This window comes from Atta cephalotes (assembly GCF_000143395.1).
Source record: "Atta cephalotes unplaced genomic scaffold scaffold00028, whole genome shotgun sequence".
NCBI lineage: Eukaryota > Metazoa > Arthropoda > Insecta > Hymenoptera > Formicidae > Atta > Atta cephalotes.
The window spans coordinates 3,292,781-3,307,555 of NW_012130092.1; the positions used below are offsets into that span (position 1 = coordinate 3,292,781).

The 14,775-nt window shown below is 32.5% G+C and overlaps 2 protein-coding genes across 2 annotated transcripts in view; both read left to right on the forward strand.

Annotated features, from left to right (window-relative positions):
• The first annotated feature begins 2,252 nt into the window (after window positions 1-2,252).
• LOC105620699 (protein abrupt-like) lies at window positions 2,253-6,743 on the forward strand. Its single transcript, XM_012202189.1, has 6 exons — window positions 2,253-2,441; window positions 3,833-4,027; window positions 4,116-4,370; window positions 4,472-4,607; window positions 4,760-4,831; window positions 6,169-6,743. The coding sequence occupies exons 1-6, from the start codon at window positions 2,253-2,255 to the stop codon at window positions 6,741-6,743; spliced, it is 1,422 nt and encodes a 473-aa protein (XP_012057579.1).
• Window positions 6,744-12,916: 6,173 nt separating this feature from the next.
• The window catches only part of LOC105620750 (Down syndrome cell adhesion molecule-like protein Dscam2), a 149,711-nt gene continuing 147,852 nt past the window's right edge, over window positions 12,917-14,775 (forward strand). Inside the window, exon 1 of the mRNA XM_012202241.1 lies at window positions 12,917-12,971. Within this exon, the coding sequence (XP_012057631.1) occupies window positions 12,917-12,971 (55 nt within the window). The remainder of the gene's footprint in view (window positions 12,972-14,775) is intronic.

Genomic DNA, 14,775 nt, shown 5'->3' on the forward strand with positions numbered 1-14,775 from the left:
GCAAAAAGCAGTAAAAGAATAAATAATAATGTTACATAATTTAAATTAGTTAATTTAGCCAATCAAAAGACATTTTAAATATAATGTTGACCTAAAAGTGCCTAATTTTAGACATAAAAATGTAAATGGAGCGAAAATACAAACGATATTTTACGTCAAGTAAAATCAACTTTCACGATAATCACGATAATCACAGTCGCGATTCTCTTTCGGCTATAACTTCACATCAAGCATACTTGAGTATAAATTCGAGCAAAATTTTCATTAGATTTTTTTGTAAGATTTTTGAATTATTATAGCTTTTTTGAAAAAAAATGATTAAATTAAAATCATTATACATAAAACTTAATTGTATATTAATTTTAATTTTCATGGCGATCACAGCATGTGATTGCATCTTTTTTTTCGCTAACTTCACAATAAGCAGTCAGTGAACTCGAATAAACTGCTCTTCTATTTTCATGTAAAATTTTCATTAGTTTTTTCCAGGATTTCTGTACTTTTAATGCCTTTTTGGAAAAAATTATTAAATTATTAAAAATTATTAAGTATACTTGGTTATATATTTATACAACAATTTAATTTCATACTTTTGAATTGCATAAATCTTTTTCTACATAGGTATAAAAATAAGGTACACATAAATATTTGCCCGGATATTAATATTACAATTTATTATAATTTTTAATGTAATTTCAACTGATCTATCATTCGATTATAAATACCTATTAATGGTTTTATCACTTAATAACAATCATTTTAAAAATTATTTTACTTTATTTGATACTTTCGCGAAATATTTCAAACGTATGTTGATGCTTATTCTAAATTAATTTTTTTTCTTTCAAAATGTATATATATGTTATATATCTTTAATAAAAAAGACGGATGCCATTCTTTCTTTCAATGACCGAAATGCTTTTTTTTCTTATTTCCTCAAATAAGTATCTCTCACCGATATATATATTCGCATCAATCATAATATCCGATAACGAGCTGTTGTTTCCGCATTGTGGCGGCCATATTTCCCCGTCGCACGCATACCTACAAGCGAGCATTTGTAATTACGCAACACGCATGCACGTGTGTATTCGCAACGGGATCGAAGCAGCATTGTATTGCATGTAGCTTATTATTTCCGAAAATTCGATACCCATTTCGTCTTTGCCATCAGTTTCGACAGCCGGCGCGAGAGCGCGCATTGTCAATGGCGCATGCGCTATACAAGCTCGAACGTCTATCTACGACGTCTAGGAACAATTCGTTCTGAATGTGACGTAACTTGCCGCCTATGAATTTGAAACTGGCATTGATGTCGATTTGATTTTTTTGTGTAAATTCAGCTTTTAATATTATAATAAAAAGAAACCATTTTTTTCTGCCAATTCTATTCTTATGTACAAATATAAATATTACTTATGAGTGTAAACAATATTGAAATTTATTTCTCACCGAGAAACCTTTGTTCCGCATTTTTTAATAGGATAAACACGGTACATTAAAAAACAATTCGCTTCAAAATCAAAATATATTTTCATTCAAGAGAATTAGCCATTTCCTCTCAAAAATAATGAGTTTAGCAAGCCTTTAAAAATTGATTAATCACAATTTGAACGTAAGAAGAATAATCGACTGTAATTGGTCAATTCCTTAAGGTTCAAGACTTGCTAGTCCTACTTGCGGGATTAAGAATTAGAGAATTTAAGAATTATTACAGGCAATGTTCTAAAATCACGTCCCACGCTTACAATCTTCAAACTTCTGCATTCTTCGGGACATATAAATAACGTATAAAAACGACATATAAAAACGTTTTGATATTGTGCAAAGTAATAAAAAATATTTATTTAGATTAATTAAAATTTATCAAATTTGATAAAATAGCGATTTGACGCGAAAACATATTCGAGACGAATTTTTACAAATGTTTGTCAGTGCAAGATTTAATTGTGAAAATAGCGATGACGAGATTGACGAGTACTAAATCGTGCCGTTCACTCGCGCTTTTCGCGAGGCGCGACCGCCGTTCGCCGCCTAGAGAATTTTTCTGCCCGATGGCTGGCAACCTGGGATATCGATTGTCATTATTTATATCGTACGTTTCCTCTTCAGTCATCGATTCACTTTTTACATTTTACATTTTTACAGTAATGAGAGAGTTAAGTTTTTCCCACGGGCGTATGGTACTCTAAGTTAGCCCCCACATGTGTGATCATAGGTGTTGTTGAAGGGGAGTCGAGTGTGTGAAGAGAATGACGGATAGCCAGCAGCAGTTTTGCTTGCGGTGGAATAACTTTCAGGCGAACATCACGAGCCAGTTCGAGGCGCTGCGAGATGACGAGGACTTCGTCGACGTTACCTTCGCGTGCGACGGCAGGCGACTCCAGGCGCACAAGGTCGTCCTTTCCGCGTGCAGCCCTTACTTCAAGGAGTTGTTCAAGGTTAGAAAACCATTTTCTTCCCGCTCCCCACCTTAGACGTATCCCGTCCCTCTCCCCTTCCCCCTGCTCCCTTCATCCGTCCTCCCCCTTTCGTCCTCCGGCGGCAGCCGTCCGTCCTCCTCCTTCTCCCCCCTCTCTTCCTCCTCTCTTCCTCCCTCCCTCCCTGTATTCCCTCCTTCCTCGCTCTCCCCTGGTAACTCTTCGCCCCTTTTCGCCTCCTTCCCGCTTTTCCCCTGTTCATCCAATAAGCGCGCGCGCACATGTATGTATGTATATATGTATTGCGTATGTGTGTGTGTGTGTGTGTGTGTGTGTGTGTGTGTGTGTGTGTCTCTGTATGTATGTATGTATGTATGTATGTATGTATGTATGTATGTATGTATGTATGTATGTATGTATGTATGTATGTATGTATGTATGTACGTACGTACATATGTACGTATGTACGTATGTACGTATGTATATATGTATATATGTATGTATGTGGATATGCACACACAACATGCATTTCCTTCTCGATGAATAATTTCAAAATTACACAATACCTATTTACGCGACGACCTCTTACGCGTCTTATCTTTTTCGTTGAGCCTCTGGCTCATTTCGAAATGAGGCGTACTCGTGCGCGCGATTACGTCACGACATGCATCTACTTTTCGCCCTCCGTCCGCGTCCCTCCCAGTCCTCCCCCTGTCCTCTCCCCCTGATTGCCCCAGCCTTTCGCGACCGCGCCGAACAAAATTTATAATTGCTGCCCGGCAATTAACGCGCCGGCCAGGCAAAGCTGGCAGAGGGAGTCGATAAACGACCGATGGCTCTGGTCATATACGTTTGTTCAATGAATGGTGTTCGCGCTCTCTTGGAGAGCGAAATTATGCAACCATAATCTGCTCTCTTATCTCTTTTATATTTTTTTTTCACAAAAGAGATATGACTGAGTGCAATTACCTAAATGATATGACATTACAATATTAAACTGAAATTGTAAAGGAAGAGATAATGGATTATAGAAGATTTTAAAGATTTTTTGTATTTTTTTCATGCGATAGATCTGAGAATTAAATATGGAAAATTAAATATGTAAAATTAAATTATTAACTTAACAATGTGTTAGCATTTTTCTAAGAAATTTTTTATAATCATTTATGCAAAACTTAAAAAATATGAATATAGTTAATCTGATCAAACTGATAATACATACTATTTTTAAGAAAACAAATTTAATTATAATATGATAATATCTAACTGATATTTTCAAGAAAACCAAATTAATCATAGTAACTTTTTTCATAACTTTCTCCTTTTGTTAATTTTTTTGATAAATACTTTATAACATGTTTGAAATTATTTTATAGCATGTGATTAATAATTTCATGGGATGTATTTTGCAGACCAATCCCTGCAAGCATCCGATAATTTTTATGCGGGATGTCGAATTCGAACATTTACAATCACTATTGGAATTTATGTACGCTGGAGAGGTAAATATCTCGCAAGCAGAGTTACCTACATTTCTACGTACTGCTGAATCTCTTCAAATACGTGGCCTCACCGACTCCCAAAGTAATCAGCACAACAACGAAAAGGTATGTTTCATACAAGTTTGCACATACTTAGTATTTGTGCCTATGGCTATGCCATATGTACTAAAGTACACTATTTTTAAATTTATAGCATTTGAAGACAAATAACATCCACGCATCAAATGGTCGTGATCTGATCTCGCCAAGCTTTGACGATGAACGTAGTAAAACTCCACCACCTTCAAGCCCTCCACCACTAAAAAGGCTGTGTAAAAGAAGTGATTCACCTCCAGTTTCTAGTCCAGCACCCACTGTGCCGCCTTGTGCTACCATTGCACCACGTTCGCGCCCACTTATCGAGCCTCAAGTTCAGCTCGATTGTTACAAAGATCTCGATATCGTTGAGGTATTTTACACTATACATTTACATATTTTTGATACATTTCGTGTACATACACAGAGATTTTTTTCATATGTTTACAATATTAATATGCATTCTATTTTCAGCCAAAAATAGAATTACCTGAATATGGCAGTGATGACGATTGCTCACCTAAACAGGAAGCTAATACATTACCCAGTGGATTTCTCAGCTTGGATAGTGGTATGGAAGTGTTACCGTCTTATCCATCATCTTATCAAGGTAATTAAAAATTATTGAAAATTAAAATGTGAATTTTGTAAAATCAATAAATGAATTGTTTAAATATATATTTTTAATCTTTTTTAATAATCTTTTTTTCATACTTATTTGTTGAAAATATCAAATCATTAAAATTTATATATTTATTTTAGGAAACCAGAACGTAGAAGGAGGAATGCCAGGTCCATCACATGGGAGTACAGAATTGAATCAAGAACAGCAAGGTGAGTCAATATTTATTATTTTTTGGTAGTGCGAGCACCATTACAAACAGCAACAACCTAGCCATTACATCACAAATGTCAAATGTGAGTAAAAACAAGGAAGCAGAAAGGAATCTTGATGGTTTGAAATGGTAAGCTCGTGTGTAGCTCGGTAGGTCTTGGTAGGTGGTAGGAGACATTTGACACTCGGAGGCTGTAACAGGCCTGAGTCCACAGAGTGCAGTTTGCAGTTAAGCAGCTGTGTTGTATGAACGTTACCGAAATAGCCCGGAAACTTGAATCATTAACAAGTCCTGCGTGTACATATTCAAAAACAACCCCATCCCTTTATGCTTTATAATCTTTTGTTTTCCTGCTTCACGTATATTAATGCATACATATATACATACACTAGATTGCCCTGGTAAAATGTTTAGCTCATTCATATAGAAAGAATAAATGCTTATTAAAAAGTTAACACTCAAACTATCAACAAAAATTTATAATCATTTGCTTTTTTTATTACTAATTATAGCTATATTTACATGTGACAAGTTTTTAAATTGGTTTGTACATATTGCTTTGAATCGAATTAATATAATATGAAATGATTAATGTTATATATTTTTTGCATTATAATTACATTAAAATCGAGTTATTGATGAATAAAGCAAATGAAAGTGTAATATCTGGGATTGTATCTGTAATTTCTCTGTAATGTTGTACATTTTATATTGACATATTTGTGTTTTCCATTTACATAAAATTATTTTGGATTGCCATCTTCTTTTTTACTTATAAAAATCAAATATTATATTTAATCAAAATTTTTATTTTAAATATTTATTCATCGAGTGATCTACAACTAATAAAAGTTATTATGCTACCACATATCAAAATAAATTACGAATCTGTGTCTACATGTCTGTAACAATGTTTAATCTTCTGTTTAAAAACATTATGTGTATATGTAATAGAAAAAAATTAAAGATGTAATCATGCAAAATAAGATTTTCACTAATTTACTGATTCTCATTATTCATCGATTCATGCTTACCATTGTTTTCAAACTATATGTTTTTTCTTACTGCATTACCATTGTTTTGTCTGCCAAACATATTTGACTCATCGCATCCTTGCAAGTGATACTCTTGCGGGGGGATCCTTTTTGTACTGTACCGTGCAGGCAGCAAAAATTGGGTAGCGCTAAATAGGGTTGTTTGCTGGTTGTTGCTGTCCTGTGGTGGGTGGTATCATTCTGATATTATACGTGGTGTGACAAGGCGTGGTGCTATGTTGTGGTAACGTGCAATGCTGTGGGCTGCTACCGGTTAGAGCAAGTTGTGTGTGTGTTGCAGCTGACCTGCGTAAACTGCACTCGCTGGACCCACGCCCCTGTCCTGTGTGCAACCGCATGTACAGTAACTTGTCCAACCTGCGGCAGCACATGCGCCTCATCCACAACCCTCAGAGTGTCACTTGCCCTCTATGTAACAAGCCATTCAAGACCAAGCTGTACCTGAAGCGCCACCTGGTCAGTTTCCACGAACTCAGTGTGGCAGACAGGCAACGTCAGGAAGAGATCTACCAACATCAAGTTAAGGTTCAGGTCCAGGGACAGGGACAGGGACAAACGCAGGTTCAGGGAGGAGCTCAAGCTCAGACCCAAACACAAGTTCAGGCTCAAACACAAGCTCAGATTCAAGCTCAGACTCAGGTGGATAATAAGGTGCTTTTAGCGGCTCCTGCACCACCTACTCGGGGTACTCCCGAAGAAGGTGGAGCTAGCGGTGGTGGGAACACCACAGAACCAAAGCTCAGATCGTATCAGACACAAGCTGGCGATAATGCTTATCCGGTAGAGGTAGCGCAGATTGGTGATTCAAAGCATTTTGCTAGTGGGATGTTGCAATTCGATGCTACGTATCACTAATGTGTGTACAGGATTTATTTATTTTTTAATCTATCGCGCCCAGTATCATTTTGTGATATAGTAATGAATCGAGTTTATCTTTATTGTTTAGTGAACTTGTGATTCAATAGGAAACGTATCTTCGTAGTTGACCAACAAGTAGATAGAAATAACGTTACGACACAAGGCTGATTCCGTATTTAATAATCAGGTCCTGCGCACTCAAGTGCGCAGATGTATAACTTATCATTTTTAATCTTTTCAAATGCGTATGCAATTCTTGTCGCACGAACACGAGTGGAGGACAAGATGTCAAATCCGATTGACGGTCGCGTACTTCATTGTTTTCGTCCGTAATAAGACGCCTACATAGATCATTCGAATGATCATTCATACGAAGGTCGACAGTGTATATAGGTTTGGGAGACTAGTTTACATATAAAAGTCCCGTGCCTATTCATCGTAAAGATGAACGCTGATGAGGGAGAGAACGACTAAAATGCCGATGGTGGAGCAGCCATCCCACCTCGTACTGATAATTCTGCAGCCGGATACTTGTTGTTTTATTTAATGCTATACAGTGTTATACAGACTACAGATATTTACTACAATATTATATTCTTACAGAGGATTATATTTACTTTATTATTGCAACGCAATGTGCAATGACATAGCTCGTACATGATATATTTTTCACATGCATACATTGCAATATACAGCCAATTGACAGCTCAACAGAGTAATAATATTTATTATTAACAGAGTTATCAACAAACCGTGATCGCAATAATGCAGCAGATTGAATTTAACAATATATAATAAGAAGGCAATATCTCTGCTGGTTTCTTGTTTTTAAATGTGGAAGACTTGTCTTTCAAGTACTTCTACCTCAATGATATATATATTTATGAAAATAGTATAAGGATGCTTATTTTATTTTTTATTACCATAAACAGATTTATACATATAGAGCGATTGTAATATACTCTCATGATATATTTAATACATAATAAATATATCTATGTTATATTTTTGAATTTGTATTTAATTTTTTATTTATTTTAATCGGGAAACGATTCTTTTTTAATATTTTAAATATTAAATTACAGTATTTATGTATCAAGAGATATTTTGCACCAGCTTTATACGTAGCTATATGTAGCAATAACTTTATAAAAGAGATGCTATATGTATTTTACAGGAAAGAAAAGTTTTTTTTGGAAATAGTGTTACATATTTTATAAGATTCTTTAAGATTTGGTATTAATATGCGTTTGTTGTAATTTCAATATGTATATATTTTTATTTCTGCGATGATTCCGGTAATCATCCATTTCTGCCTTTTTTTTTATCTTGCACGCAACTTGCTTCTGTTATTTTTTAACAAGATATTCAGTTTCAGCTTTCTATAAAAGTAAACCAGCATAGATATCTGCCACACAATTCCATAGCCATAGTACCACACAGTACAACTCAGGATCTTTTATATTATATTTTACAGATGACAATAGTTCCATAAGTACGATTTATAATAACGATTCTAGGAAATGGAGCACAGAGTATGTTCCCTAGAATCGTAACTTTTTATAAGTCGTACCATTCATATAACAGGCTCCTTACCTCACATACAATCAAATTACTAAACAGATGCAGCTATATATTATTATAATATATTTACATACAACAACTTACAATAGTACTGGGACGTTGCAACGACTGCAACTAACACAGATTGCCGATATTATACAAACGGTTTTTATTATCTGTTATTACATTGGTAAGTGATTGCAATGTTTTTTTACAAGTTAAACATACATACTATGAATATACATTCAAGATTTTTGTTTACGATATGAATGGATGCCCAGCACAACTGACAATTAGTACCGAAATAAGATTAGATTATAAATGTTGCATATCATATTATAATATTGTTATACATTTGCCAAGCAGTGTTACATTCATCAACTCTCAGGCTTCGGATCATATACAGATTTCATTTTGCTTCTTTCAATAAATAGTGCTTCTTCTAATGTATTTTTATTATAATACCATACATATATATTATATATAATGTATAATATTATATGTAATGTATATACAATTACACAGATAACAATCCAGCTATTGGTTTGTATAATACAATATCTTATAGAACAAGACAGATATTTTTTTTATGTTTGTATGTATTTGATGAAGTATCACATTTTTCTACTATTAACTCGTTTTATGTTAACAGTAATCTACAATAGATATTTACAAGAGTATTTATATTATTAAATTATTTTTAGTATTTGCTTTTCATCATTTTGATATCCACTCGATCCTTTGCCTGAGATCCATATACTGTGTATATCAGAGTGATGTGTTACAGAATGTCACATAATAGTAAGCATCATTTGACAGGCCGGACTTCGCTGGGCATTAAAACCGGTTATCTAGCTAATATCACAATACAATTTCGAACACTCACTGTTATAATTGCGATTATATTACGAATTCAAATGGTGTGCAAACATTCCGAAGCACGGAAACAGCAGAGAACAGAAAACAAGAAAAGTAAAAAAAAAGAAAGAGAGAAAACAAAAAAGAAATGGAACGATAATATTATCGATTGAACGAGCACACTTACAGCTAATAGAAAAAAAAAAACTCGCAAAGAATTTTGCATAGTATTTTTTGGGTCTAACAATGCAATTTACCATATATTAAATGAAGAGAGATATTGGCGACATATGTACACATATGCCGTGAGAAGTATCTCTTAGTGATGAAATATGAACAGTACTTGCCATTTTTCCAAAAGAACTCGATGAGTAGGTACAGCAAGCTCACTGGAAAAAAAGTATCTTTTGTCTGCGATAATAAGTTTTAACTTTATCCTACTGCGATTTAGCATTTGTATCATGCGTTGTTATGATTATTATTGCTATTACAATAACTACTACCGCTATTATTATCAATATCAATACCACCATTACTACTACTATTACTACTACTATAACTATTACTACTACTATTACTACTGTTCTACTACGATTACTATTATTATCACCGTTAATCCAAAAAACTTTGGACGCATATTGTATATTGTCTCGAGAAAGCTTTATGTTCGAAAACAACGTATATCAGTTTTTTGCAACGTGTGTTACGACATGCGTTGCTTTTCACGGTCATGAAAACCATTATCTTTTAGCGCATTTAATTATGTGTTGTATATATGTAAATTATTATGTAATTTGTATGCGCGACACAAAAAAAAAGGTAACTCGTGTATTCGATCGCTAGCTGTTACTGATATAAGTGTAGTTATAAGGAATATTACTTTGAGGGAAGATGATAAAAGGTTTCTCTTTTAAACGATGAACATCTTTCTATTTTGAGTTTGTAGCATTGCGAAACATATTTCGCAACAAATTGATTTATTATTTATTCATTATTATTTACTCAGTAATTCAAAATGAAAAATTTTATTCTAGTCATAAAAATGCGACTTTCATGTATTCAATGAAATTTATATTATTTGAAATTGTGGTTATCAGTATTAATAAGTTAGAATATCTAAATTGAAAGAGAGATTGATAGTATTAAAATATTTTGAAAAAATATTTTTTGGGAAAGTATTCGTTTCATATTATCTTGTTTGAGAAAGTATTTTTTTCAAAAATATAATGGACTGTTATTTTTAAGATTACACGTTTTTAATATATTTTCTAGGTATATTTTTCAATTAATATATATGTTACAGTTTAAGAAACAAGTCCAGTGTGCAAAAATATATGGTACTTAATGTTTTTAATTATCATCTTGTTACGATTATAATATTATCTTATGACAAAATGGTATTATTAATTCCTAAAATAAATTTTTAATCTCCTATGATTGAAATATATGGTATTAGCATAAATTCTTAGGTAGAATTCATGCGTGAGCGTAATAATGCTACTTTTAAGATAAAACTATTGACCTATTGAGGAAAAAAATTGAAGAGAAGACTAAAATTGTAGTAATATCATAAATACGTCGTGATGTCTTCGTTCGAATGAGAAACCGCATTTTTTAACGCAATATAATCTACATAATTTTTATTCTAAATTCTGTTCTCTGATCGTCGTGTCGATCCTTTACGAGTGTACTTTTTCAAAAATATATAAGCTTAAGAGATAGAGTTAGATTTGAGTACGTTCAAGAGGCAAAAATGCGAAATTTCGATGTAAATAGCGGCAATTTTTCCAATATGACCGTATTGAGGAATATTTCGCTTCTAAAGTAGTCACACACGCTAATATTTAAGTATGATATTTATTCGAATCATGGCGTATCCGAAGTAAGTTATTCTCTAAGTAAAAAGGTAGGTCAATAGCGTCTCGTGCTATCCCACGTATAATTATATAATTATAATTATAACGGCAATTGCATTGCAAAAGTATACATACGACTGATTTTCGACGAGTGCGAGTGTGAGTGCGCGGTATGTACTGAATTAAGACGTATAAGAAAAATAAAAGAGGAAAGAAGTGAAGTACAGTAGTCTGTACTTGGCGGAATTTCTGAACAGATAATTGATGAGAAAATTCGTATCGGCTTCCTCTTTGCCACGCGTGAAAGAAAAAAAAATATCGCATATGCGAGAAACCTATCGAGATTCTCGATAGAAACTCCAAGATCGTACACAAAAAGAAAGTTGAATTCACTTTAGAGATTTATGGAAGAGTAAATTCTTCCTGTTTGCATAGATTTTTTTTTAATGTGATAGGATAAAATTTCTCGATCACTAGGTATTTCATTCTTTAAATTTAGGTAGCCTTTATTAAGTCTGATTGAAGTCTGAATGATAAGTATTTGAGTAGCTATTGACAAAAGTTGTTATCTGTACTTGAAATTTTTTTGATAAGCAAAAAAACTTGTATAATTTTTCTTATTTAAGTTATCAGTAAGATATTTTTTTGAAAAATTAAAAAAAATTTATTATTTTAGTTAACAAAATGTGTATAATATAACATGAGAAATTCAATTTTTATTTATTATGTATTAAATAGAATACACTTGGCTAGTTTTGCAGGAGAAAGGATTTTAATTGATTTTGAAATAAAGTACCATTTTTATTAAATATGACTGATGGATATAATTACATTTATAACAGTAGGGATTTAGGGATTTAACTTCCTTTCTCTCTGCAGCAATAGGGACTTTAACTTCTTTTACAATTAGACTTACTTTTTTTCCTTGATTTTATCGGATTTGTAATTGTTTCAGCATATTTTAAAACAAATTATAATTAAGGGGCTAAGGAGGAATCCACAGAAGTTTCAATATCTAATTTATTTCTATTTTTGGATATAACTTTTGTATATCGGCTATTTATTTATTTAAGTAACATTTCACAACTAAGAATAAATACAACTCTTGCTAGTTCTTATCGGGACACTCGTTAGGTGAAACAATTTTATAGTGACGAAACTGATAGAATAAAAAAAAATCGATGAAGTGCTCTTTTTAGGCTGATCGTATATATGGGTTCTACGAAAGTGACTTATTATTGGCTTAATATAAACGCGACGGAAGTTGGCGGAAGAAAGTGCAAATTCTCCGATTTACGCTTTAAGATATAGATCTTCTTCTTGTTTTCAATAAGCAATTATCTGGACAGAATGAGCTCTGCATCAAAAAAAAGAACGCGAATTCATAATACGATATTTACCGAGAGATGTATATTTTACTTTCGGCTAAAGTTCCCGCTAAATATTTTCTTCGTAAGAATTTGATACGCCACGATAATAATTTATTTATGATAACTATGCAATACTGCGTTATATTTAACTGACTAGCAGTCGGTGATGGGCGCAAAGTGATTTGACTGTATTTGGATACATGTGCAGACGTTATGAATTTGAATATGTTTTTATTGTGAAACATTTTAGATATTTTTGCAAATTGTAGCTACTATCGTAAAAGAAACTGATAACGAGAGAATATATTAGACAATATGTAATTTTTACTTCCAATAATATGATATAAATAATTTTGATCAATTTTTTTATGTATTAATTACATAAATGTACCGATAGCAACATAACTTTCAGATGTAATCTGTATATTTTTCTATGATATATCTTTCTAGTATTTCTTTTATTTTACACGATTTATTAGAAACATTTAGAAGTAGTTACATATCTAAAAATGCATTCATGCGCATGTATCCGAGGCCCAACACTACAAGTAGCTTAAGCATCGTTGAGCTTGCATCAAGTACGCTTGCAATTTACTGCACATACGCTGCACTTAATTTATCGGAGATTATCTGGAGCAAGACTTGAACCTTTGTGCATAGATATGTGCCGCAAACACAATTTAATTCATCTTTTTCATTATTATTGCAAAGCGCAACGAGCGAAGATTCTTGTGACTGTTGTGATTACTAAACGAATGATGAAGTTTTATAGAGGCTACCTCCATATTTCATTATTCGTCGTAAATAGCTTTTATGTTATTCTTTAAGTTTATGTTATTACGAAATCACAAAGGAAAATTTTAAGGTGAATATTCAAAAGAGTGCAAATCATAATGATATTTGCGAAGATGGATAGTATTATATATTGCCGTCCATTTTTTAATATGATAGAATGATTTAATTTTTATTTTGACTTTCACTGTTGTTAAAAAATTTATGAAATATTTTAACACATGTATACCGATCCAACGCGATTCATTGTTAATTTCAATTTTTACAGATATAGCTTTAAAAGGATTATCATTTTATGTATAAATCGAATAATTTATATTTCGACGTATAATTTTTTTATTTCCATGTGAATTAATAGAATGAATAATTAATTTTATTCCAAACTAAAATGATTTTAAAATATTCGAATCTAGCATTTGTCTTTAAAAAAGCACGTATTGATTACATCACTGATTTAATTATCTCAACCCTATTTATTATTCGATTATTCGCGACAGAAAATATAGTTTTGTTTCATATTCTAAAAATCTATTCCAAAAAAAATGCACAAATGGTTACCTCGAAGAAAGCTTGCGAAGGATCGCGCGGCACTGTTGAGTCGCATCACGTATAAACCCTATACATGTATACAACGTGCGTTAATTTCGCTAGCGACAGGTGCATCAAGTAGCCATAGATTTGTAATCAAGTGTGCTTTCCACCTCGTCCCCACGTTTTTGCGACACGCAGACAACATGAGAATCTCAGTGTTTTATCGCAATGTCAATGAGGCTGTCCCTCGTTACTCGATTGACGTGGGTCTCTCGCAGCTGTCGCAAAATACGATACTAAGCATAATCCTACTATAATAGCGATGTTCCTATCTTACGTTCGTGTTTTTGTACGTGTTTCGATCGCGAAAAGAAAAAAAGGAGATTATCCCACGAACCTTCTCGGCTACGAAAAACAAGTTCTCGTTGAATAATCGCGAGACTTTCTGTCTGGTTTAGCGCAATATCCCATCGTAGCGACTCGTTCTGTACCCAAAATTTTGTCAAACGATAACATTTGAATAAAGTAATTCACATTTGTACGGAATATGCATTGCGTTATTTTTACGAGATTGTGTAGAAAAGAAAGATTAAATACGTTGCAACGTATCATGCATACGATACAATCAAGAATCAATCTTAAATCATATATTAAAAAAAGATAATACTAAATGTTCATAAATATTAGTTTAGAATAGTACTAACTGAACATTTACTTACATTAAATAAATATTTATTAAATTTAAAAAAATGACAATAATAATGATTCTTATATCAAATAAATATATATTTACATTCAATAAATATTTAGTTAGTATTATTAAAAAAAAATATTCATTAAAAGTTAATAAATTTTTTCCAACATAACTTTGCACAATATATATATATATATATATATCTTTATATTTTTTTAATAGCATAAATACATGAGTAAACACACATTATTAGAAATATCGAAATATTCACCGACATAAATGGACAAATTCGAAATAATACAACCAAGTTAAGATGCAACAATGGCGATGTTCGGAGAAAATGATATTCTAGAATATCCTAGCTG